At 41.0% G+C, this 26,588-nt stretch overlaps 1 protein-coding gene across 4 annotated transcripts; it reads left to right on the forward strand.

The window, feature by feature from the left end:
- The first annotated feature begins 1,657 nt into the window (after positions 1-1,657).
- Positions 1,658-26,114, forward strand: HSPH1 (heat shock protein family H (Hsp110) member 1). 4 transcript variants are annotated; one of them, XM_065678423.1, is made up of 18 exons: positions 1,658-2,224; positions 3,249-3,306; positions 8,428-8,568; positions 10,332-10,454; positions 11,378-11,477; positions 13,344-13,477; positions 13,968-14,212; positions 15,121-15,349; positions 16,262-16,368; positions 17,690-17,823; positions 19,946-20,151; positions 21,082-21,213; positions 21,954-22,091; positions 22,514-22,639; positions 23,186-23,293; positions 23,400-23,519; positions 24,621-24,782; positions 25,249-26,114. In XM_065678423.1, the coding sequence occupies exons 1-18, from the start codon at positions 1,689-1,691 to the stop codon at positions 25,447-25,449; spliced, it is 3,000 nt and encodes a 999-aa protein (XP_065534495.1). In that variant the 5' UTR covers positions 1,658-1,688; the 3' UTR covers positions 25,450-26,114. The 4 variants fall into 4 exon arrangements, with proteins under 4 accessions (XP_065534495.1, XP_065534496.1, XP_065534498.1 ...); XM_065678425.1 differs by lacking the exon at positions 1,658-2,224 and adding an exon at positions 2,237-2,529; XM_065678424.1 differs by lacking the exon at positions 21,082-21,213.
- Positions 26,115-26,588: the final 474 nt, after the last annotated feature.

Consider the following 26,588-nt stretch of genomic DNA (forward strand, 5'->3'; position numbering starts at 1 on the left):
TGCCCCTGGCCCCACCATAGGGACCATCTGAAGCAAGCATCTCACCACTGTTACATTGCTCACCAGTTCTTATCTCCCTTTTACTCTTCCCCAACCCTCACCAGCACTTACAGTTCCACAGTGGAAACTGACCTCACAGATAGCAAGTCACCATCAACATGTGCTTCTGCTCTATGCAGCTGAAGAAACAATTACTCCTATGTAGGGATTGCAGTTCACTGAAACTCCACCACTGCACAACACTGTACTGCGCCATCAGACAGATGGTGCCAGCAGAGTAACTTCCAAACTCACTGCTGAGCTTAACATTTTTCTCCCTTTAGAGACCAGCTGCAAATCTGGGCAAACAGTCAAGTTCTACTTATTTCTATTCAAGGATAAACAATGTACAGCAAAACAGAAAAAAAAAAATAAGGAATGTTCAGTATCTACTTTCATCATCTACAGTGACACTTAAACTAGTGGGTATGCGGTAAGTTCATTAATTGCCACAATAGAACTTTCTAAACAATCACTAAAAATACTAGGCCACGAAGGCAGCAGAAGCATTTCCAGCATTTCCTTATCACCCACGAAAAAGCAGGATATTTAAGCACATAAATATTTTAAAGAAGTCTAGCTGCTAATTTAAAATGGGAAGTGTATTATCAGGAATATTTACCATGTTGAGGAGGGACAGGAAACCTCAACATACACAGACACTACTGCTTGGCCAACCTGTCAGCTTGTTCTGAAGTTAGAAGCTGGATCATCAGCTAGTCACACACTGATCTCAGTGGATTTTTCAGGTATGTAGCTCTTCTGAAAAAAGGCAAGCATTGTTTTAGTGAACCAGTTCCTCCCTATATATACTCAGGAGGGGTCAAGATCCAACAGAGAGCTGAATATTACCCAACTCATAAGGGAAGCTTTAGGAAAGATGGATTGCTACAGCACAGTACCTGGAAAGTAAGTAGGGGCAAAATACTTATGTTTTGCCTCTTCTACAAAGGGACACTCAGGATTCTGAATATCAACCATCTCTCTTCACTCTAACAGCCAGGACCAGAAGGGCAACATCTAACAAATGTATCACTGACAAGCAAGATCAAGATCTGTACCTGCCATGCCTCCGATAACAGAATGCAGGAGATTAAGGCCTGCCTGTAGCAGGGGATGGAGTACTGAACAGACAGAATAAGACAGCGACAAGGCAACATGACATTTATATTATAGCAGATTGTGGCACTGGACAGAGATAAAAGCCTTTTTAAGGAGACCAAATGATCTATAGCCTGAATGTATTTAACCTGTGCTGTTACTTTTTCCTAGCCATAAGAGCACCCCAACAGCACAGTGGGAGGATACCCGTGACAATGTGATAGTCGGCTCCACAGTCTACTCCCCAGCGTACTAGAGAAGTAAGGATATTGTCACAGGTAACTGCTTCTCTTTCCATTCTGCCACAGGTATAGGCTCAGCAAAAAGCAAGCTCCTTGACCAGTAGAGCTGAGCAGCACACGGGACTGCGGAGCACCCCTGCACCTCCCCTGCGCCCCAGCAGGTCCTCATACAGCTCCTGCCATGGCGCTCCCTCCACCGGCTGGCGGGCTCTGCTCCTCCGTGCCGCTCAGCCCTTCCCCCGCCACTAGACCCGGGCTAGTTCCGCCCCGCCACCGGCAGAGCGGGCGCTACAGGCGCCCACCGCCATGCACAGCACTTCAACGCGACCTCAGAGCCCGCACAGTCACTGCCATCCCCCCGCCCAACGCTTCTGTCAGCAAGCAGCAGCGGGGCTCCCCGCACGACCCCTGCTCGCCGGCAGCCCGGCCCCACGACCACTCTCGGGCACCGCCGGGGCCGGACAAAAGCCCCGCCACCCCTCGGGAGCAACAGCGGAAGGGAGGAGGCGAGCAGACGGGCTGGAAAGGGCAGACGACGGCACCAGGGCAGCAACTGAGAAGACAACCGCAACCCCCCGCCATGCCGCGCTGAGGAGCCCGTTAACTGCCACCGCCGGGCGGGCAGGACACACCACCCGGCCCCTTCCCGCCTGGCCCCCCCCGCCCAGGCCGGCTCTGACTGGCTCCGGCGCAGCTCCGCCCCGCCTCCTGCCCTACTGGAGCCGGCGGCGTCCGTGGTCGCCACGACAACGGCGCGCGTCACGGGGAAGCGGCGGCGCCGATTGGCGGGAATTGTTCGAGAACGCGGCCGAAGGCGGAAGCGGAAGCCGCACGTGGAGCCGGTGAGTGGTTGCCGCAGTTTCTGGAAACTTCGTCCCATTGTCATATTTAAAGCGGCGGCGCCGGCTCCGCTCCCGCTCCTCCCGCCTGCGCGCGGTGCTGGCGGCAGCAGCGCCCTCAGCTAGCTGAGTCTGCCCGACCCTGCCCGGCCTGGCCCGAGGCAAGGCGGGACAGGGACCTTTTCCCCCTGCGGCGGGGCCATGGCCGTGGTGGGCTTTGACCTGGGCTGCCAGAGCTGCTACATCGCTGTGGCGCGGGCCGGCGGCATTGAGACTGTGGCCAACGAGTTCAGCGACCGCTGCACGCCGTGAGTGAGGAGCTCGGGGGGTGGGGAGGTGATGGGATGCGGCGGCGGGGCTCCTCGCGGGTGGGGGGCAACCCGCCCGTGGCCGGTGGAGGGCCCGCGCTGGAAGGTGCTGGAAGCTTCCGGGGTGGGGGGAGGGGGGAGCGGTGTTCCACGGCGGGGGTCTCGTCCTGCTGCTCGGGAGAGAAATGTGTTCTGCGGGTACGGACGTGGACGTGAGAGCGGTCCGCGGGGGGAAGATTCTCCGGTAGTGGTGCGGCAAAGCCGGCGTTTGCGAGGAGAGTCCCCGCCGGGGCAGCCTGGCATAAATGGGACACGGGGACAGTCCACACGTGGCTTTGACTCTCCGCGTTCGGGTGGGCTTCAGCTGCCCCGGAGCAGTTCTGCAGTATGAGGTCGGGTAGAGAAAGCCTCTGGCTCAAAGCAGGAGTTGGTTGTGAAGTTATGAGCAGCCAAGCACGGATGAGCAGGACGTAGTCGGGGTGCGAGCTCTGAATTGTTATTTTCATGTTTAACTGTTCTCACAAATCTTTGTGAGGAGTCTTAAGATTCGAGCCAGGGCTTGAAGGTGGGTAAGATCCTTATTGTACCGTTTTGGAATGGAACAAGCTGGAAGGATGGCCCTTAAGCAGAAAGACTTGTAATTGAGAAAATTTATCCATGACAGCCCTCAGCCCCGTTCATTGTCAGCGCTGAGTTAATTAGCCTGTTGTTCTTTTCAGATCGGTGGTTTCGTTTGGATCCAAAAACAGAGCTATTGGAGTCTCGGCTAAAAACCAGGTAGGTCGTTTTCTGCTATTTGTTTGCAACAGTGAATTGGCCAGTGCAAACTGTTGAAGTGCCAGTGGGTGTAGAGAGTTTGCTCTAGTTAAAACAAAAAACTTAGTTTTCCTTGTTGTCCTGGGTTGACCACCCAGGACAAGCCTTTTATTTGAGAAATGCTGTACTATGCTGCCATGCTTCCTCCAGAGGGATGCAGGGTGATTTTACTAGACCATTACTGCGCTCTTTCATTTATGAGAATATTTTCCAGTTGAGCATTCTTTTTTTTACAGCTTCAGGTCATCAGGTTTCTTTTCGTAGTAGTTGTATGTAGGATTTTCCTTGCACTTGAAGGAAAAACGTTTAAATGCTGTGTGTACTATCTTAAAACTAGATGCAAAGGGAGAGTCTTGGCTCAGATTGTTAAAGCTGCTTGGGTAGTTTACAGTCTTCGGTTTCAGTGGAAGGTAAATGCCTGTGGTTTTGAAGGTGTAAGTCCTTACTTCTGCTTTTTGTGATGGGTTTGGGTTTTTTTTTTCCTCTGATGTGTTAAGAAAGATTGAATCTTTTCTTCATTAAAGTAGTATTTTCAGCTTACAAGGACAGCTTAATTCTGATAAGTCTTGGAATAACTAAGTGTAATGGTTAAATAAACCTGTAGGTATTGTGTGGTAGATTGTTACGTAACTGCTGCCGGTGGAGGCCGAGCGTGCAGCCCCCGCTGGCCTGTGCGGATCTCTGTAGTGAAAGGACTGCAGTGGGTTTCCATGGAGAGAGTACTAAAAGACTTCCCCCCCCACCCCGTAATAGCTCCCCTCTTAATTTTACTCAGACAAGGCAATGTGAATAGGTTATGTCTTCACAAGCACACATACATTTGATCACAGGTTAACATTTGGAGTAATAAGGTCAATGCATGGGTTTATATTTTTCCTGAAATTTAAGTTTAGCATTACTTTTGTTTATTAGACTGCTTCCGGTTTCAAGTTGGAAACTAGTATGATTCATCAGTATGCAGAAATGAGTTGTTACTCAAAACAGCAAGTGATCTGAATCCTGTGTACTCTTGGGTGTGTTCCAGTAATGTTATCTTATTCTAGTAAGTGCCATTGAAAATATGAAGTAAACTGAAAGTAGAGTTCATCTCTTGAATTACATTTAAAAGTGTGCATTTGCAGTGATGAACACCTGTGACTCCAGTTCTTCAGACTAACCTTTATGTTATTATGTCTTTTTCATGCTTGGTTGTCCTAGCCATTGAAACCAAATACTTTTATTAGAAGAAAGATATGTGATACTTAAAATTATAAAAGACATCAGAACATTTATTACTCCTGCTGTAATTGGTCTGGTTTGGCTGACCATTTGAGGTGTAATTCCTGTTTCTTTGATTTCTAAAGGTAGAAATTTCTTGACATGGACAACTGTGAGTTGTATTTTCAGTGTCCTAGGGTGTAATAGCTGCTAAAATCAAGGAGTAAAACGATCACAGGTTTTGAGCAAGTTTCTTGCTTAATAAAAGGCAAAAACCCCAACAGACAAAACTGATAATAATGAAAAACCAAACCCCAGGGCACCACCTCCCCATAACAAAACAAAAAAGCAAAAATGTTTTGATTGGTGACTTCAGCCATGTGATTGTGTGAGAGAGCTCATTGATGCTCAGAGGTGCTCTCTTGTTTTGTCACTTGAGGAGCTACTGTTGGAGTGAATTTTCAGAGAATTTGTTTCCCTTAGGTAAGTCTGTATCACTGGAGTTAGGAACAGTGTGTTAGTTAACAGACTGTAATTCTCAGCTTTTTTAATTGTGGCTATGTTGGAAGATACCAAAGCATGCTACAGACCTAATGACATAGAGTTAAGCTAAAAATATCTGAGGATTATTCTCTTGGAAAAGGCTCTGAGGTTAATTCTAAATTAGGCTATAAAAGGTACTAGAGTGTTTGTGATTCTCTGCCCACTCTGTGGTAATGTTTTTTGTTTCTATGTTCTTTAGCAATACAGCTGTGAATTACGTAGCATTGAAGTACTCTGAAGTTATGGCTATAAAAATAAATGAAACCATGTTGGGAAATGATGTTGGACACAGGAACCTAAATACTCTGTTGCATTGAAGTACTGGAATAGCTCCTGGCATGATTTTTGGCCTGTACTAACTCATGCTCTTACTAATAATTGCTGAATGCTGTTTGCCAATTACACCAAGGATTATTCCTAGTAATGAATTTGGGTGTGACATCTTCCTCTCCACACACAGACCTTTCTAAAAGTATGTTGAATAGCATGGATATGGTCTGCTTCTTTGTCAGGGAGCTTTTCTGTTGGAGAACTGTCACACTTACATAGGTTTCTAATATCAGATGTAGCTTGAATTTTTCAATTCCATGATGGAAAATTGTGTGCGATAAGAAACAGATGCTTTCCTTTGAGAGTAGTGAATGCTAGAAGTCTTACTCGGGATGAATGATCATGATTTAAGTTGTTAATAATGCATTCTCTTGGTGCCTATCTGTTCTGGAGAGAACAATTCACTTTTGTAGTTTCTCTCCAATAGAATAGGATTCATTCTGCTCTAAGATACTGGCAGTATCTCTTTAGGGCCAGGCTAGTTGTCTAATTTCTGTTTTGTATTGTACTCCTGATAAAGAATGCTTCTCTAGGTCAGCTGGTTCTTTGGGTATACTTTAAGTATATACTTTAAGCTGACATTGTTGCCAAAAGAGTCTCATGTTTCTTGCTGTTTGTGCACTGAATCCTTCAGTCTGGTGCAGAAATTTGAGTAGCTGCCAGGTGAACATGAACAGGGGAATGACATGGTTTAAAAGTAGCTCAGGGGGAAAAAAGTACACAGTGAAATGTATGGGGAGACTTAGGACCTTAGTAACTGTGAAAGCAGCTGTTTGCTGTTAATGTAGTGGGATAGGTGGCTGGGCTTGGAGTGCCAGCTTACAAGCATTGCAACTACTTGGAAGCTTGTTGTCTTTTAACTGTTTGAATACTGTCTAAATTTTGTCATGCAAATGCTGAGTTGAGCAGCTCTGGTGCCAGTAGAGCTGGCAACAGAGCACACTCCAGTGAGGTGCATAGGGACTTCCTGAACATGGGGATCTCTGGGGATCTGGGAGAGACACCAGGAGCCTGTGGCTCAGGCTAGAGCAGTTGATGGGATCAGTTCTGGCACAACCGTGGCCAAGCCCTGCTGTCCCCTGTGTCTGTCACCCGTCTCCCTCAAGGAAAAAGCTGTTGGGGAGTGCCGGTGACCAGAATGGGTGAAAAGGCTGTGGTGTGGCAGTAATAATTCCTATTAATAGTAATACCAGTTGTTCTCTGAGTACCCAGCTGCTGAGCTGGAATACAGGGGCAGGGAGCAGAATGAAGCCCAAATGTCCAAAGGGAAATGGTCAGTGACCTGATACACCACTTTGGCACACACAGGTCTATTAGGGCCAGATGGGATCCACCCATGAGTACTGAGGGAGCTGGCAGAAGTGCTCACTGAGCCACTTCCCATCATTTATCAGCAGTCCTGGGTAACTGGGGAGGACTCAGTGACCTGGAAGTAGCAAATGTTATGCCCATCCACAAGAAGGGGTGGAAAGGGGATCTGGGGAACTACAGGTCTGTCAGCCTGACCTCAGTGCTGGGGAAGGTTATGGAGCAGATCATCTTGAGTGCCATCACATGGCACATAAGGTGATCAGGCCCGGTCAGCATGGGTTCATGAAAGACAGGTTCTGCTTGGCGAACCTTTTCTTCTATGAGAAGGTGACCCATTCGGTGGATGAGGGAGACCGTGGATGCTGTCTATGTCAACTTTAGGGTAAAGCCTTACATACCGTTTCCCAGAGCATTCTCCTGGAGAAACTGGCTACTCATGGTTTGGATGGGTATAGTGTTTGCTGTGTGAAAAACTGGCTGAATGGACAAGCCTGAAGAGTTGTGGTGAAAGGAGTTAAATCCAGTTGGCAGCCTGTCACAGTGGTGCTCCCCAGGGCTCAATACTGGGGACAGTTCTGTTTAGTATCTTTGTCAGTGATGTGAACAAGGAGATGAAGTGCACCCTCAGTAAGTTTGCAGACATCAGGTAGGCTGGGAGTGTTCATCTGACCGCATGCAATACTGCAGGCTTGTGGAAGAGTGGCTGGGAAGATGCTCTGTGCAAAAGTACCTGAGGATGCTGATTGACAGCTGCTGAACATGAACCAGCTTGTGGCCAGGAAAGCTAATGGCATCCTGGCCTATATCAAACATAGTGTGTCCAGCAGGGCCAGGGCAGTGTTCATCCCCCTGTACTCAGCATTGGTGAGGCTGCACCTCAAATCCTGTGTTCAGTTCTGGGCCCTCACTACAAGACAGACATTGAGGTCCTGGAGCGTGTTCAGAGATGGGCAATGAAGGTGGTGATGGGTCTAGGGAACAAGTCCTGTGAGCAGCAGCTGAGTGAACTGAGGTTGTTTCCCTGGAGAAAAGAAGGTTCGGGGGGACCTTTTGGCTCTCTGCCTGACAGGAGGTTATATGGAGGTGGATATCTGTCTCTTCTCCCAACTAATGAGTGATAGGACAAGAGGAAGTTGCCTCAAGTTCCTCCAGGAGAGGTTTAGATTGGATATTAGTAAAAAATTCTTCACTAGAAGGGTTGTCAAGCTCTGGAACAGGCTGCCTGGGGCAGTGGTGGCATTGCCATCCCTGGTGTATTTAAGAGACATGTAGATGTGGTGCTTAGGGACATGCTTTAGTAGTGGACTTGGGAGTGCTATGTTAACGATTGAACTTGATCATAAAAGTCTTTTCCAGCCTTAACAATTCTATGATTTTAAATTGGGTGACTATAGTACTAGATGCTAAAGATCCTCTTATTGCTCTCCTGATTGCTTCGAGGTTTTAGAAATGCTTCTATAGTCCTTATAATCATTAATATATAATGGTCTGTAAGTATCTGTGTCTCTGACCTGTGTAATCTTCTGTAGTAATGAGCTCATTTAAAGAGCCAGATAGTAATTGCAGGTGTTACATAAACATATGGCAAGTTAACAAGCAGTTGGCTTAAAGCTTGACTGATGCTTGGGGTCATGCAGACTAGCACTGAACTCTGCAGGTTGATTAACAGTGTATTTCTAAATTTCCTGTTTTTCTTTACAGCAAATTACTCATGCGCATAACACAGTTTCTAACTTCAAGAGATTCCATGGCCGTGCATTTAATGATCCTTTTGTTCAAAAGGAAAAAGAGAAGTTGAGCTATGATTTGGTTCCTATGAAGAATGGTGGTGTTGGAGTAAAGGTAAATTTGCAGTGTCTATTTTGGGGTTTTATAGCTAAATTTAAAAGCTTACACTTCAGCACCTAGTCATGAAAATACAGGTTTCTTTTAATTACCTTAAAGGTTTTCTGTAACCTTTCTGTTAAAGAAGAGCTCTTGTATGAATAGACAGCTTCATCTTGAAATAGCAGATGTTAACTATCAAATTAAGGTTAATTTGCAAGTAATTGCTGAAATGTGAGCTTCCTTGTTCGCAAATTGCACATCCATCTCAAAACATCCCAGAAAAAACACTGCTAACATAATTATGAGGTCATATGGTTTTACTTCAGACTATTAACCTTTCTGTCACTCTTGTGTGGAATGCATTGCAACAGTCTAATTACATGGTTACAAATTCCTTGTAAAGTAGCAGGAACTCTTCTTTAGAATAATTGCTATAAATGAGTGACATAACTGTCTTTAGTGGACTGCCTGGTATAAGTTACTTGCAACAGATGTTCAAAACCAGTTTGTACTGTGTTATATGTACAAAATGCCTGCATTTCAAGGAGTTTGCTGATACAATATCAGCTTTTCTAGGAATAGGTACAGTTAAATAACAGCATACTCATTTACAGAAGTATACAAAAATATTGACAATGAGGCCTTGCTGGCATAACAGGCAGTGCTGTTTCACTAATGAAGACCCTAGCTTAGGACTGTGAAACTAGTTTGCTGCTTTTCTCCATACCTTGAACTGATTCCCCAAAACTTCAGTATAGATCAGGCCTAGGTAATAAATAGATTACAGAGGAGATGATACAGTTGATGATGTACAGATGATACATTGACTGGAAGAGTAGTCAAGCTTTACAAAGGAGGAGATGCTTTCTCTTATGCTGTCTGTACTCTTGTGAAATTAACAGGTAAATTCAGATGAATGTTTTCTTTTAATTATAGTGTGTGTGGGAGTCTTACTATATGAGAGTCTAATATTGGGAGACAGTGCTACATGTTATTTCCTTGTTCTGTCTATTTGGAGAACAAATTAGTGTTTTTCTATTTAACTGGAAAAACTTAAGTAATACTGGGATATTTAGAGAACAATTTTTCTATTAAAACTGAAATGCTTGGGTTTTGTTTGTTTGGGGTTTTTTCCACAAGTTGAACTGTTGAAAATCAAAGGCAAGAGCTATTTTCAAGAATCAGTTGTAACATTCCTTCAGTTCATCATTGCTATTTATTTTGTTACACACTAAAATGGTGATTCACATAATTTCTTGGTAAGGGAGCAACGACCTTTTTTCTGAGCTTCACCTTAAGCTTTTAGTTGTTTTTACATGCTTAGGTGAACTGTTGTGGTGTAGGTCTTCTTTTCAGAGATTCTTCACATGTTTGAGCAGAAGCATTAGCATGTCAGGAGAACAGCAAGAAATTTTTGACTTTTCTGCAGTTGGCAGCAGTTTGAAAATAGATAGCTGTTTTTACTTCTTTGGAATAATGCTGTGTAACCATGTCTAGCTTTAGTCACAATTTAGAATTGTGCCACCTTTTACATCCTAGCTGTTTCCTTTGTCTGTAGACTTGATATGGTTATTAATGCTGTAAGTCTGAACATGGAATTACTGCTTCTGTAGACACTCAACTGGGAAATTAAATTGGAAAGTGAAGTTCTATAATGAAATAATTAAACATGTCATGGTTAATAGAGTATTAGCAGTGTATCAAACAACATTAAACATAAGTAATTTTTCCTCCAGTTGAAATAATGTAGTTATTTTACCTATTTTTTTTCTATCCAGGTCATGTACATGGATGAGGAGCATATCTTTAGCGTGGAACAGATTTCAGCTATGTTATTGACTAAATTAAAGGAGACAGCAGAGAGTAACCTGAAAAAGCCAGTAACAGACTGTGTTATTTCTGTAAGTAATTGTAGTGCGCAGGGACATTGTCTTTTAACTTCAGCTATTGAGCACATTTTGTTTCTGTTCATGTAGAGTGAAAAAGAACACTGCATATGCACTTAGAAAGGGATTAATCCTAACTAGCTTTAGAGCTTTTGGCTTAAAGAAATCCCAGGGCTGCTTCTGTATTCCACACACTGACCCACTTCATTAAGTTACTCTCTTTGAGACTTTAGGACTTTCAGACCCACAACATTTCTGGGATCCAGGATCCTTCTGCTGCAGTTAGTTATGGAAACAAAGCACACTAATTACTCATTTTAATGAGTAATATAAAATATACACACCTACATATAGACACCTTTGCATATTGAAGTTTGCCTTGTAGCAGCTGAAAACCTTAGTTTCTGTCCTGCTTATGTTCATCCTCCCAGTAAGTTAATTTGTTTTTCAATTTATGACTGCACAGAAGATGACCTCAGATACAGAACAGTCATTCCATTGGAAAGGCTGAGTATGAAATAACATCTGTCTCTGGATTCTCAATGGGTCTTTGAATGAGACTGTCACATGTTGCATCTAGGAATGTTTAGTTCTGTTATTAGAAGAGATTGTTTTCGGGTCAGTACCTGAGAAGTGTCTTCTAATGATGTGGATTCTGTCCCTGAGTGCATCAAAGGTCACTTCCCAATGCCAGTCCTAGAGTTCTGTAGCAAATTTTCAACAATGTATTCCTCTTGTTTAATTTCAGCTCAGCTTGTTTGAATAGAATATTTAAAGTATCGAGTCAGTTCAGTAGTAGTTGCATGTCAGAAGACTTGCAGTGATCAAGTGTCTTCCTTGAAGAGGAGAGATAAATATGATTCTTAAATGAATACTTTCAAATAAACAGTATGATGTCTCATTTTCTGGAAATAGCTTTCCATTCTTTCTTTCTTCAGGTTCCATCATTTTTCACAGATGCTGAAAGGAGGTCCCTTCTAGATGCAGCTCAGATTGTTGGATTAAATTGTCTTAGATTAATGAATGATATGACAGCAGGTAAGTAGAGTGAAATGGCAGCTTTCTGCAAATTAAAGGTGTGATGGAGGGTGCTTTTAGCTACTTTAAGAAACAGGACTGACTTGAAAGATAAGACTTGAGATAAACATTCTAAAAGCTTGTTGCTCTTCTGTTAATTTACAGGGTTGGGGGGGAAGGTGTTTGTGACTTTAGCAGTCCCCAAAGAGTACCTTTCCACCTCTGTCTGTATTGAAGTAGGAGTAACCCTTCACACCCAATTCAGAGATGACCTCTTACAACACAAGCCAGTTAAAGGCCTAGGCCTTGCAAAAAAGGCATTTTTCACTTCCTTTTTTGTTTGTCAGGAGGTATCAGACCATCAGAAAAGCATACAGCTCTTTCCTGTCCTTAGCACCAGCAGCCTTTTTTTTACTGTGTAGCCTGTAGCATTTCTGATTTTCTTTTCTTTACCTTGCAAGGCTAATGAGTGCCATCCAAGTTTTTCTGATATTTTAAATGTAAGAGTCTTTAATTATATCTCTGGGGAAGGGATCCTAAAATACAGTAGGGCATAAAAGAAAAATACTTAGTTGTTTGTTTTTAATGAAAGGCAAATTCTGCTGAGACTTCCCAAATTCAGGAATTTATTTTCTTGCTTGGAAACAAAGGCAATGTGTTCAGTTTGCTCAGAGATAAAAATGTTATGTGAAACAGACCAATACACAATTTCAGTCAAATCTAGATCTCAAGGATATAACAGATATATTTTGTGAAGTAGTTTCTGGTTTTAATTAACCACCATTTAATGACTGCTTGTGGGAGGGATTGTTGTGTGCTGGTACTGGGGTTTTATAGACCCCAAAGCATCCACACAGAATGAGTGGACCAACTGCAGGGGAACTTTGTGTTAGACACCAGAATCCATAAATCCTAAGTGTCTGATCAGTGGGAAACTTGGCTGTCCTTGTTCCACATGGTCTGGAACTAGTGCATTTGATGTGAGAGGGGGAGTTGGTGTTGCCATCTCCTGAAGTGAGAGAATGTCAGTGTTGACTGTAAAAATGTTGCTTTTCAGAGCATGTATTCGCAGCCTTCCTTTTGGATTCTGTGATTCTGTGACTGTAAGGCTCTAGTTCTCTTGCCTGATGATCTTGGTATCCTGGCTATTATCTTCATCTTGGGATTCTTTTGGTCATACACAGGTGTACATTCTTGCACATTCTATCTCATGCCAAAATCTCAGCCTTTTCTATTTAACCATGTTGCCAAGACTCTCTAGGGTTTTATTTATCTTCAGTTACTGCATCAGCTTGTTGCCTAGCTTTGACACTGCTATCCATTCGGAATGAATGCCACTACAAAGCTGTGTCCTGTCTTATGACTCCTTCATCCTGTGTCTTCATGCCCCACTGGCTTCTGGTTTGCAATTCTGGTGCACTTCATGAACTGTCTGCCCCTGCTAATTCTGTATAGGCTGAGGTTCTTGCCTTTTGTAACCTCTGCTGACCATTTATACCGTTCCCGGACAAAACCTTCATGCCTGAGAGGTACTCCTTGTAAATACAAAACTGAATTTGGGTTTTGTTGTAAAGATGCTTTGGTTTTGATTACTATGCAAAGCAAAAAAAAAAAAATCAGTTGTTAATAGATCAAGTTTGTTGCTTATTTTTGTGTGCTTAAACACTTAAGAGAGCATATATGTGACTGAGGAAGGATGTCATGCTTCTCAGATCCTAAAACATATTAATGGAATAAAGGTTCCATGTAGGTAAGACCTTGTGTAGGTGTATGTCTGGACTTGTCTTGTTGCTCTTGATCATATAGCTTAATATTCACAGGGTTGTGATGGCATGCAATTGGAGACTAGCTAGAGATTGCATGGATAATATGACATTTTTCTTGCAGTGGCTCTGAATTATGGAATTTACAAGCAAGACCTTCCAGCTCCTGAAGAGAAGCCACGGATAGTTGTGTTTGTTGATATGGGGCATTCTGCATTTCAAGTATCAGCCTGTGCATTCAACAAGAGTAAACTAAAGGTAGTAAGAGTAAATGAAAAAGAAAGGGTTTATCAGACATTAGAATAGAATAGCCTGTAAAACTGCCTTGGTTGTAAAATTTGGAAAGTATTTAATGCATGGGGAGTGGTAACAAAGTCAAAAAGTGAAGATTTTTATCAGTATCCTTCATTTCATTAAGATGGTTTCAGATAGAGGCTGTAAATTCTTTCAGTACACCAATGTAAGATCTACAGTATAACTGCTGTAATTTAGTTTTAGTTAAATGAATGTGTGTATGGATTAAAACTGGATGGTTAGGATTGTCACCCAGTTACTTAGTCTTACTTCCACTGTAAAAGTGAAGAGCAAGTATTGGCTGCTATGGTTGATAGAAGTGCTTAAGCCTGTGCACTGGAAGATAGGCTGACTTGTCCCCAACCTTCTGTGAGTCAAAGACTTGCTGATTTTGGGGGACTGCATTTGATTGTTACTGAGTATAAGGCTAAATAACTGTGTTATTTCAAACCAGGTGCTTGGCACAGCATTTGACCCTTTCCTAGGTGGAAGAAACTTTGATGGAAAGCTGGTAGATTACTTCTGTGCAGAAATAAAATCAAAGTACAAATTGGATCCAAAAGCAAAAGTTCGAGCTCTTCTTCGTCTGTATCAGGAATGTGAGAAGCTGAAGAAACTAATGAGTTCAAATAGCACAGACATCCCCCTAAATATTGAGTGTTTCATGAATGATACTGATGTATCTGGAAAAATGAACAGGTGAGTTCTGTACAAGACAGGCAGTTGCTTTGGTGGCTATATTTCTTAAACAAGTGTTTCTTTCCATGTTTGAAAGAAACCTACTGTGATAAAAAAAATTAAGTGCAAGTGCTGAACGGCTGTGGCATTTTTGTAATGCTAGAATAACTAAGGCTGTGAAATGTAGTGTTCAGTTACCTGACCAATGTTTCAGTGTAATAATGCATGTATAAGAAGCTTGGATTCTTTCTATAGGCTGACACATTCTCAGAACCATGGATAGATGCATACAAACCCCAGGGGGCTGGCTGCATATTTAGGTCTCCTGCGTGTTTTAAGTAACATAAATCCCCTAGTGCTCTTAAGATAGGAAAAATTGAAGCTTTGTTCCTTTTTTCTGTTCTTACTGTACTGCAGATACTGGCAGAGAAATGGAGGACAGTGGGGCTGACTTGATTATCGTCTGAGTGTAAATGAAGTCTGTGTGTGCGTATGTGTCTCTCTATCGCATGCACTTGCAGGGACAACTTAATTTGTAGTCACTGTTAACCCTTTAACTACTGCCAGGAGAGTAGTGAAGGGATTTTTTTCTTCTGGGATTTAGGGAACAGTTTTTCATTGTAAAGGAAGTATCAGTGTTTCCTCATTTCTTAACCTGTAATCTCTGCTGAGAGGCAAATATATAGCACCTTTTTGAAAAATACCTTTGTCTTGCATAACTACATTGATAGCAGCATAGGGAAAATCTGTAAGCAGCTGTTCATGTACCACCTTGTGTATAGTTGTCACTTCAGTCTGCTCGTAGGGGTTTAGCTTTAAGTCTTTATGCAGTGTAGTTAATAAACCTGGTCAGCACCAGTTTGAAAACATACTAGGGAATCTTAGTGGTGGGACAGGCATTCTTCGGTTAACTCTGATTCTTTCTTAAGGTCACAGTTTGAAGAATTGTGTGCTGACCTGCTACAAAGGATAGAGATACCTCTGATTTCGTTAATGGAACAAACACAACTGAAAGTGGAAGATGTAACTGCTGTAGAGATTGTGGGGGGAGCAACCCGCATTCCTGCTGTCAAGGAGAGGATTGCTAAATTCTTTGGCAAGGATGTCAGCACAACACTGAATGCAGATGAGGCCATAGCTAGGGGCTGTGCTCTGCAGGTATAGTACTGGCAACACTTGTTAAAAGTTAGATTTATTGAGAGCACTTCTGTGAAGACTTAGCCAAGCACTTATGAGAAATGACAGAAGTGGTCCACTTTAAAGTACTCAAAGGGAACAGACATGTGCTGGGTCTTTGGGACTATGCTGATTAAAAAGTTCAGAGTACTCCTCTGTGGTGCAATACTTTACTGCAAGTGCTGATCCTGGGTATATTCTGTAAGGAGTCCAGTCTTCAAAGAACAGGATCTAGGGATCTTCAATGAGAAAAAATCTAAGTTGCTGTTAAGCTGAGGGAGGATAATTTTAATCAACAAACTGCATGAGAATTGTCTATGGGGAGTCCAAGACACTGCAGATTTGCGTTTTCTGATATCCAGCTTTCCATCTATGTGAAATGGACTTTTATTCTATCTCCCCCTCATTTTTACAGTTTCCAGCTGGTGAGCTATATTTTACAAGCAAAACACTCATTCTGCCTTTGTCCTTTTCTCCTTTACTTGCTCACTTCCTGCTCTTCTTTGACTTGTTTCTTTACTCTGTCACTAATTGCTTTCCGTCACTATCAGCTAGTTGTCTCTAGGGAAAGAAGCAGGAGTTGTAAGGTAAACACCACTTCTTTTAGGACTAATGCAGCACTTCCATTCTTTCCAGTCCTGGTATTCATTTAGACTGCTACCTTTTTTCACACATTAAGGTGAGAAGAAGGCCAGAAGTCCCACTAACCCAAAGAGTATCGACACTTCTGTATGAGATTTCTATTTTCTTATACTTCATTGAAATCAAGCAATTTGCCCAGTTCTGTTTTAGTAAAGTCAGCAGAATTCTCTTGTTTAAAGATACCTAGCTATCTTGGGGGTGGATGGCATAAAGCAGGTAACCAACTTTAATGCATGTCTGTTTTTTGTTTAGTGTGCAATTCTTTCTCCAGCTTTTAAAGTGAGAGAATTCTCAGTGACAGATGCTACACCATTCCCAATATCTTTGTTGTGGAACACAGAAGCAGAGGACACTGAAGGGTAGGTAGCTCGAACTGCAGTTATGTGAAGCTTTTGGCTTTCATAATTCAAGGATAAAGTTGTTGGTTGCATGTAAATTTGGATCTTGGCATTCTGATAATGGAAGTCCATAGACTGTGTACTAGAGATTGGTGACAGTCAAGAGGCATGTATAGAGGCATGCTCTGAAATTTTAACCATAACTCTTCATATGTTAAAAAATAAAGATTAAACAAGTGATTAAATTTGCTGCCAGTATTTTGTCTTGCATTGCTCATACCTGGTTATTAGGTTTTGAAATATGAAATGAGCTGGAGCAGCTACTGGCTCCTGATCCCACTTTACTTTCTGACATTTTTACTCAAGGTCTTCTTAACACCTATCTGGATTCTTGTTTCAGTAGGAGCATAGTACACCATAGAAATATTGTGAGCTTGGATGCTATTTGTCTGGCTGAAAACAGACTTGAGGATGTAACTCCTAAGGTTTCATAAGAGAAATTTCTTGCAATTGCAGTGTCTTAAGACTCAGGCCTCTGCTATTAACTATGCCATGCCTGTGGGAAATGTAGGTGCTGTCTAGGATGTAAAGAGGTCTGAGTTCTAGAGGTCACCAGTTCTAGAGGGACCTGTTCATACCCGTCTCCTTCTTGTAATTAGGCCTTTTTATCTGTCTTCTGTGTAGATACAGAACCTGATTGTTCTGTCACATGCTTCTGAGACTAACCTGGGAGATCACATTCTAGGTGAACCTCTTATTTTGTCACATTTAGGTTATTAGATGCTATCCTTCCATAGTTAGGAGACAAAACTTGGTTGGAAATTAGAATCAGGCTGGTATAGTAACGGACAGACCCTAGAGGAAGAACACAATAAAGCTGGTTGTCTTTCTGCCAAATTAAGGAATGAATAATAATCTGGTCTCAGGGTTCTTACTCAAGCCACTGAAAGTAAATGAGTATGGAATTAACAGTGCTATAATTAGTCTTTTGAGATGAACTGAGGAAGGGTGCAAATTATGATTTAAGTTATCCTATTCCAAGCTCAGAATAGTGTCTTTGCAGGAAACGGGTTTTGGAGGTCTCCTGGTAGTCTTGTAACTGAATTGCCATCTACATCTAAACTTGCTTTTGAGACTCAAAATTAGTGGAATAGGACAATTTTCCAGTACAGTACACAACAGGGTTTTTTTTCCTTCCAGTACAGCAGTGAAGTATCCTTCTTGGAGTTGTTCAGACAGATAAATGTGCCAAAACATAATGTTTCTCTGAAGTGTTTTAACCCTAGAGTGAAGTTTTTCACCTCAAATATTCTACTAAAAATGGTATTCCTCTTAATTATAGGGTTCATGAGGTCTTCGGCAGAAATCATGCAGCACCTTTCTCCAAGGTTCTTACCTTTTATAGGAAAGGTCCATTTGAGTTAGAAGCTTTTTATTCTGATCCTAATGGAGTGCCATATCCTGAGTCAAAAATTGGTAAGTGATTGTTCTGGAAGTAGTGTTGCCTCACATTGCTTGGTCTTAAATCAGTCCTGTAACTGTTGTGTGTTACGGTATGGTTATATGATTTATGTATTTATTTTTCTTGTGTCTTAAGGACTCGATTTTCAACTTTCCCACTCAATAGATAACTGAATTTGGACTTCATATGTTGCTTCAGTCCAGTGAAGAAATGAGGGGGAGCTCAGCTGAATGCACAATGCTAGAATGGAGCTATCACTATAAAAGATAGCTTTTAAACTTTTCTGATTGCCACTAAAGCAAGCTGGGAATGCTTGAAAAATCTGCATGTAAAAAATTTGAACATGTCTTGAGTAACTATTGAATGTTTTTCTCTTACACTTTCTGGGCTTGACTTAATGCTGAATAAGTTTTAATCAAGACAGCTCAAATAGTGGCTGCTGCAAGGCTGCAGTATTGATTTGAATTGTCTAGGTAACATTTATAAGCAGTTCTTTCATCTTTTTTGACAAATTACAGTACCAACCATATTGCAAAGAGTTTACATTGTGGTTAGTTAGAAAAATATTGTGATTGTAAAGACAGGCCAATTAAATAACTGCTATTAAGTTCTAAGCGTGCAATTAAATGTTGTATGTTTGCATGTAAAATTAAGATAAAGCTATTATTAATTGTTAAGTAATTATTAGGTTCTGTTAGGAAGCTCAGCAATCAGAATGCTCAACTTTTTATTTTTCAGAGTTGTAGAAGAAATGACAAATCTTGGTTAAGTATTTGACCATATGGCTGTCCTGTTGGTTAACAGTGCACTTAAAATACAGCATCAGCAGATTTGTGGTGTTAAGCTTTATAAATATTCTTAAAATGCATGGGAGAATACATATGACAAATCTCTCTATCTGATTTACCAGTATTTCAGCAAATGCCTAATGCACTTCAAAGTTAACAAAAGTTATTATCCTAACAGGAGGCAGCTGTTACTTTCTGTATTTCAAAGCAAATGTGGTTGTCTTGCTGAGAGTCACAAAGTTCAAAAAACATGTCTTTAGAAACGACCTGAGTATTCTGTAGTTGTAGAAAAAGACTTCCTCTCATGTTAACTCTTGCCATGAAGAGTGATGGTGGGATTTGTGAGTGTTCAATTTATATGGCTTTAATAAACAAAAATGTTCTGCAAACTGGTAAGAAGAGAACTAGAAATCAGACTGGTTTTGGCTTCCTTGCCCATTAACTTTTTGCACAGAACAGAACTGTTAGTAGTCCTAATGAGTGAGTCAGTAGTTTTGATGTAAATGCCAAAAAGGAGGACAGGTCATAACTCCGGTATTGTTGGACTTAAAAAGAAGGGGGAGATTATATTCTTCAGCCTATAAAGTAAGCAGGTAAAAGCTTGTCTACTTGTAGTTTAGATCTATTGAAGGAATGTTTGTGAGCCTGTGTAATTCCAGCCTGTGATGAGATCAGTGGATGTGGACACAAGCATCGTAATCTCCAGGTCATTGTTTTGGTTGTTGACATATAATCAGGTAGTAGGCAGGAAAAATGTCTGCTTTTAATGTCAAGAAGATCTGATTCTTCTTTTACTGTTGAAATAGCTGTCAGTCTGCTTCTTAGTTTCACAACACTTTCAAGTATTAGAAGAGTTGCAAAACAATTACATTCTTCCCTAGAGTAAAAAAGTAGTGGCAAACTTGCATGGATGTTAGAAGCTGCAAAGAGCACTTCTAGGAATACTCTATATTGGGCAGTAACTTGTAGTAAAAAGACTTACCACTTAACATTGACATTGGACTAAATCTTTGTGTAGTTTTCTTTCATCCTGCTATAGGATCATATATCATAGGCAACACAAGTAAGGGGGAGTGAGCTTTTTTCTTTGTTCTGTATTGCTAGTGTCGGGAGGAGCTGCCCTATAATAAAATAAACATTCTCCCTTTCGTAAAGCAAAGTTGGATGAAAAGTAGTATAGTTTTAGTTGCCGTTTCCTGATGCCCTCCTTTTGGGAGCCATGAGATTGACACAGAGGCTTCATCAAATATTTAGAAAGTGCCCCCTGTGAAAAAGGGATGTATTTTTCTGGCTCTGCAATATTCCATATGTAATTCCACTGTGTGAGTATTAATTCCTTTGTATTTAGGTAGGTATGTTATCCAGAATGTGGCAGCCCAGAAAGATGGAGAAAAGTCTAAAGTCAAGGTGAAAGTCCGTGTCAATACTCATGGCATTTTCAGTGTGTCCACTGCATCCATGGTAGAACCAGTTAAAAGTGAAGACAGTGAAGATGTCAGTGTTGAAACTGAAGTGGAATCTCAGGACCAGAGGCCTGTTGAAAGCCTAAGTGATGTAAGTTGACCTGACTTGTGTGCGAATGTCCTTATTGATGAAAGTGTGTTCCGCTGTTACGTAGTTTGGAAGAAAAATATCTTCTTCTAAGGAGAAGTTAGCCTCTAAATTAGGTTAACTTTGAGCTGTGCATAGTTTTCAGGAAATAGTGTCTTTATAAGAACATCAGAAAACTTGTGCTATCTTAAGTGTGGATTTCAAAATCAACTATTGGGCAAAGTGCTAAATAGCAGCAGATGGGTTGCTTGAGGGTGGGGTTGTTTATAGCTGCTGCAGCTATCAGACTGTTCCAAATAGGGGAGATTGGTTTGGATTATTAGCCATCCATATTCCGTGTCAAAAGGATTTGTGTGCAATCCTTCATAAATTTTTTGAGACTTTTTGTGAAAGGGAGAGCTGGATTGCCCCAAAATTGAATGCTTTCAAGATTCAGGTAGACAGGGTGCTGGGACATACAGTCTGGGCCATGCTTTGCCTAGAAAGGTTGTACCAGATGATTCTTGAGGTCCTTTCCAACCTGTTATTCTATGATTGTTCTCTACAGCATTGAAGGGGAGGGGAACACTGGGGAATAATGCAGCTTTGTCGTGTACTCAATGTTTTAATAGTTTTCTGAGGGGGGGAAACTTAAAGCTATGACTCAATAAACTACAAGCTACTTTTTATAAGAAAAAGTGGTAGCATGTGCACACACGCACAGAGGTATTATGCTGCCAAGCCTGGCATTCGTAGCATTTTTAACAAGTCCTTCTGAACTTGCACCTAGTCCTTATCTCCGTTAGTTAAAGCGTGTGTGTTACTGCGTGTGCACAAAATGCTTTGTAGGGCACTTCATACAGTATGTGCATCAGAAGTGAAGTGCCCTATAATTTTTATTAAATACAAGTGCACATGCCTTCTACATCCTTTGTGCCTGGGCTTTCATTTCAGAAAAATATCCAGCAAGAGAACAGTGAGGCTGGAACACAGTCCCAGGTACAAACTGATGGTCAGCAAACGTCACAGTCTCCCCCTTCATCAGAACTTCCCTCTGAAGAAAACAAAATCCCAGATGTCAAGAAAGTGAGTGACCCTTTAACTCTGTTGAAAATGTTATGCTCTATAATGGTGGCTTTTAAAATAGTAACATATTCCAGGAGAAAGTAAGCAACTTGGTGCTTGGAACCTTTTTCATTTCTATACCTTTTCTATTGTGAAAAATAATACATACATCTCATAATGATTTTTGTATGGAGTTTGCAAAAGAATTCCTGCAAGAAGTCTTTCTCTCCCACTTCCCTGTCTTTATGCAACTAATTTGTTTAGGTTGCAAACATTTAAATTTGTTTAATAGCTGTTAAAGGCCAGGATTATTAGGCCTGCTAAAGGAAGTTGGGATCAGGAATTCATGAACCTAAGAGGAAATGATATATGTGAAAGCCAAAAACTTGCATGATATTGTTAGTAGTGTGCTCTTTTCATCTATAGGAGATGAAAAATGTTTTAGGTTAAAATTTTACCACTGTCAGCATCACTAGCATAGTGCTAAGCTATTGAAGCACACTTCTGGAAAACCTGCAAGTACACTGTATAGCTGAGAAACATCCTTCCTGTAGCTCAGTATTTACTACCTATGAAATAGTCTGTAAGGAGAGTAGGATAGGAAGTGGAATTCTTTGGAAGTGCCTCGCAAGTGTGCTTTCAAGATTCTGAAGGAGCACAGAAATCTCTGCATGTTCTTCCTGTGGATGTTTCTTCCATCAGTGCTGCTACATCAGAAAGAAGTCAGGGAAATTACCTTATTTTTCTTCTCTCCAACTCAGACAAATGAGAAGAAAGGTGATCAGCCCCCAGAAGCTAAAAAACCCAAGATAAAAGTGAAGAATGTGGAACTGCCTATTGAAGCTAACTTGGTTTGGCAGTTAGGAAAAGATCTCCTCAATATGTATATTGAAACAGAGGTGAGTTAAGTGGTGTTTAGACTGCTTTCTTGCTTGCAGCTATTAACCATTCATCTGTTTCTGAAGGCAAGTTCCGATCTTTTACTGTAGCCCTGGAGAGTGAACACGAATAATTTACAGCGAGCTAATATACAGTCTAACACAAAACTGACATGTTAATCAAAAGATCGAAGTGTGGTTTATAGCAGTATCAGAGCACTCACTGATCCATGGCATGGCATCACAGATTGGTTCAAACTGTTGTGATCCAGAGAAGTGCAACCTATTTCTTCAGATGAGTCCAATGCATAGTAATGAGAATTCCAATAGTCTGTCAGCCAAGGCCTTTGGGAGATTACTGTGTTTACAGGAGCTGTGCACTGAAGAATGCTGTTTGAACATAGTGTTTATTTTTAACTAAGTTATTTGCTGTGGTTATACAGGGAAAGATGATTATGCAAGATAAGCTGGAGAAAGAAAGAAATGATGCAAAGAATGCAGTGGAGGAGTATGTGTATGAGTTCAGGGACAAGTTGTCTGGACCATATGAAAAGTTTGTTTGTGAAAAGGTAGGTTATGATTTCAGGAGCTTCTCTGAAAATGCTGATACCAAATATGCTTTGTATTCCTTGGTCCAGCTTTCTTATGACCACCCTGAAAATAGCTGAAAACCGTAACTCACTTGAATGATGGCTGGGGCTGATCCAGAATTAGTTTCAGGCTTAGCAAATAGTACACAGCCCTGAAAATAAATCTTGTCACAAATAGAGTAAAATTTTGTTTCCAGGAAAAGTTGGTGACTAGAAGGGGATACATGCTGTGTTGCTGTATCCATAACCAAAACCATGATTTATAGCTGCATCCAAACCACTGGCCTAATCAAGCACTAAAGGCTGTAAATGCTACCTGTGTTGTAGATGTGTTTCTTGGTTCACAAGCTGGTGTGGTTGAAGTGACTTAATTATGCAAAAGCTGCAGTCAAAATGTATTTTCTTCTTTTTATGTAGGAGGTTAAGAATTAAGGTGTATTTACCAATGTCCTGTTACTGCAGGACAAACACAGTCAATTGGTGCATATTTTGGTGCTTGACTTGTTAAATTATATTGATACATAGGATCTGCAGGGATTCTCTGCACTCCTAACAGAGACAGAAGGCTGGCTGTATGAAGAGGGTGAGGATGAAGCTAAGCAGGTGTATGTGGACAAATTAGAGGATTTAAAGGTAGGTCGTTAGTATGTCAAAAATGCAAAATTTCCCTAAACATTGCCCAAAACATCATTAGTGGCTGTTAATGAATCGCATAACACACAGGAATTGTGTTTTCTAGAAATTAGGTACTCCAATTGAAATGCGCTATCAGGAAGCAGAAGAACGACCGAAGCTGTTAGAAGAATTGGGATACAGGCTCCAGTATTATGCTACAATAGCTGGGGAATTCAGGAAAAATGTAAGTGGCCTTAAAGTATCTTTCTTTTTACCACATAGTTTCACTGAGGCTCACCAGCTGGCAGAGGCTTAAAGTACACCCCCCAAATGAGCTGCAATCTACTGTTATATAGGTCACAAATTTAACATGGCAAATGCTTGCCAGTACAGAAAAATCTTGCAGTGTGTCGTATCCTCAGTTGCTTGATACTTCTGGATGTTTTCAGGTTAAAAAGGACATTCTTATAAAGAGCAAGGGTTAGACTGTGATTCTTGACCTATTAAAAGCTAATTGACTTTTTTATAAGTGTGCTCCTCTTCCCACTTCTTTCAGGAACAAGATTTGTGCCATGGTGAGAAGCATTAGTATAACAGCTACTCAGAATAAACTAAAATATCCAACTTTACTATATATGGATATTGTCTGGTTTTGTTTTGGGGGTTGGTTTTGGGGTTTTTTTGCAATTGGTATTCAAAGATTATTTTCTGGATAGCATTCCTGCCTTTCAAAATTTACGCCGTGGGTTTCAATTTTATGAATTTTAATAAGGCAGCTCACAAAACTCAAGGCAGTTCAGTTCAAGATTGAGACTTGCATCAGAATCAAGTATGTCCTCACAGCTATAGATTACAAAATTAAGTGAAAAGCATTCAGTATTGAAGTCTTGAAATTCACTATTACATAGTCTTTAAGTAACTAGCATCATGGAAAATTAGGCTGTGGTGCTGGGTAGGTTCTTCTCCTGATACCAGCTAATTATGTAACTGGAATTGCAGGGAATGCTCCTACAAATGAGCAACTGTTTCCCTTCTGTATACAGCAGACTATCCTCAGCCCATGTAAGACTCTAGGAGGGAAGGGATGATTTTGTATTACCTCTAAGGATTTCATGTTCAGTTTCCTCTGTAAACTAGGTTTCCTTTTTGATTATTGGGCAAAGGAAGCTTTATTTTGACATCTGTATTTCTTGTGGGCTGTAACAAATCCGGCTTGTTGACAACTTCTGTTTATTTTGAAAATAAGTAAAGATTGTAAGTTGTAAATAACTGGGATAGTCTTGTTGGCATAACTGGATGACAGAAAATTTGACTTGACTAATACAGAGCATTTGTATTTGGGCAGGATGAGAAATACATCCATATTGATGAAATGGAAATGATGAAAGTGGAGAAGTGTGTCAGCGAAGTGGTAGAGTGGATGAATAACGCTGTGAGTGCACAGGCTAAGAAGAGCTTAGATCAGGATCCAGCTGTGCATTCAAGTGAAATTAAGGCAAAGCTACAGGTAAGTGTACTGTGAGAGACCAGTTTTAGAGGCTAGTGCAAAAGCTAGACTAATAGATGTACCTCTCCCCCAGTTTCATCTTAACTGCTCCAATATTCTTAAAAGCTAGTTAGTGAGAAAGCAGAGGAGCTGCACTGTAAAGTGCACAGATCTGGAGCTTTATTGACATTTTGTGTCTTTCAGTCACCTTAAAAACTTAGGTTGTTTTCAGTGTTACTGGTAGGCACAAATAGTCTTAGAAAAACACCATGTGAAATACAAAATAGTGGGTTGAAGAACTTCGCCCACAGATCTTCAGAAAGTAGACCAGTTGATTTATTTCAGGGTACAATAAGTACTTGACAATTTGGACTTGGGGAACATACAGAAGCAAATTTCAGTCTTTTGGGCACAGGACTCTTCACAGTAGAGAAGTTGACGAGTCCTTTAATGTACATTCTGACTACATCTTTTCCCTTTCTTTTAGGAGTTAAACAATGTCTGTGAGCCTATTGTGACACAACCAAAACCAAAAGTTGACTCTCCTAAGGAAGAAAACCCCTTAAATGACCGGAGTGATTATAAAACTGAAGACATGGGAGAAGATGACAAAAGTTCTGAAATGCCTCAACAAAATGGTGAATGTCACCCAAGTGATCAAAACACCATTAGCATGGACTTGGACTAAACCACTGCACTTGCAGCAAGTTATTTCATCCCATGACAGAAGATATTTTTGCTGTAGTATGTGATGGGAGGGTGGGAATGCATCATTTTGGGAACTATTTATATTTTTTTTTTCTTAAGACTTGTCTGGGATATGCTGTGTTAAGGGAGGAAGAATAGTAATAGTGTTGGTCATGACTATCCTAAAAGGAAAATTGCCTTGGTAACTTTCAGATTCCTGTGGAATTGTGAGTTCATACTAAGCTTCTGTGCAGTATTTAACCATTTGCATCACTAAAGATGAAAAGAAGCCCTTGCTCTGACATACACTGCTCCTTCAAAAGGTTGTAATCAAAACCTTCGTAGGCATTTGTAGATGCCAAGGTAGTTTTCTTTCGTCTGGACATCCAATTGGGTACGTCAGTAAAAAGCCAGTGTCTGTCCCATTCATAAGGACTTTCCAGAAGAATCCTGTGTTCTAAGGTTTTTGATCATTGCAGTTCAAAGCACTTATCAGATAATAAGATGGTGAAATGTGTTAGTAGCATGCAGAAACGCTTATGTTTCATCTCTTGCTAAAAAATACATTTTTCATGTGGGGTGCATAACATGAAGGAAATGCTAATTCTGTTAGTGTTATTGTGAAGCTTTTTAATGAGCTTTAAAATAAAGTTCATTTTACTGGTATCTCCTGACTTCTTGGGGTGATAACTTTCAGACTTTGGTGGAAGCGTTGCCTTTCTTGCAGCTTTCTATGGGGGTTTTGCTCTATGCATGAGAATTACAAAAAGGCTTAAAACTATCCCACTCAGCACAAAACAGTTGTGCAGTGAGTTGAAAGGGACTCAGCTGTTTTAAGAACTTACGCCTCTTTCTTTTCTTTGCCCCAAGGGTTGTACAAACCTGAAAGAATCTGGAAGCTTCAGAGATGTAAAGGCATAGGATGAAATTTGTAACACACAACCTTTTACCTTCGAGACGATAATCTGCAGTTCAGAATAGGATGTTAAAACCTGATTGAATACTTAGCCATGCTCTGCTGCCTTTTGTTATAGGCTGAACTGAAATGGCAAATGAGATTTCAGTGCATTCTTCTGAGCAAGTGGCTCTGGTTAGACCTTGGTAAAAGTTTTAAAAATCAAGAATTCCTTCCAACTAAAT

Source organism: Lathamus discolor, chromosome 4, assembly GCF_037157495.1.
Source record: "Lathamus discolor isolate bLatDis1 chromosome 4, bLatDis1.hap1, whole genome shotgun sequence".
Taxonomy (NCBI): Eukaryota; Metazoa; Chordata; class Aves; order Psittaciformes; family Psittacidae; genus Lathamus; species Lathamus discolor.

Coding starts and splice junctions, on each gene's coding strand:
- HSPH1 (XM_065678423.1), top strand. CDS start 1,689: ATGCACAGCACTTCAACGCGACCTCAGAGCCCGCACAGTCACTGCCAT. Junction 10,455..11,377: donor TAACAGACTGTGTTATTTCT/GTAAGTAATTGT, acceptor TTCTTTCTTCAG/GTTCCATCATTTTTCACAGA. Junction 21,214..21,953: donor AAATCCCAGATGTCAAGAAA/GTGAGTGACCCT, acceptor TCTCCAACTCAG/ACAAATGAGAAGAAAGGTGA.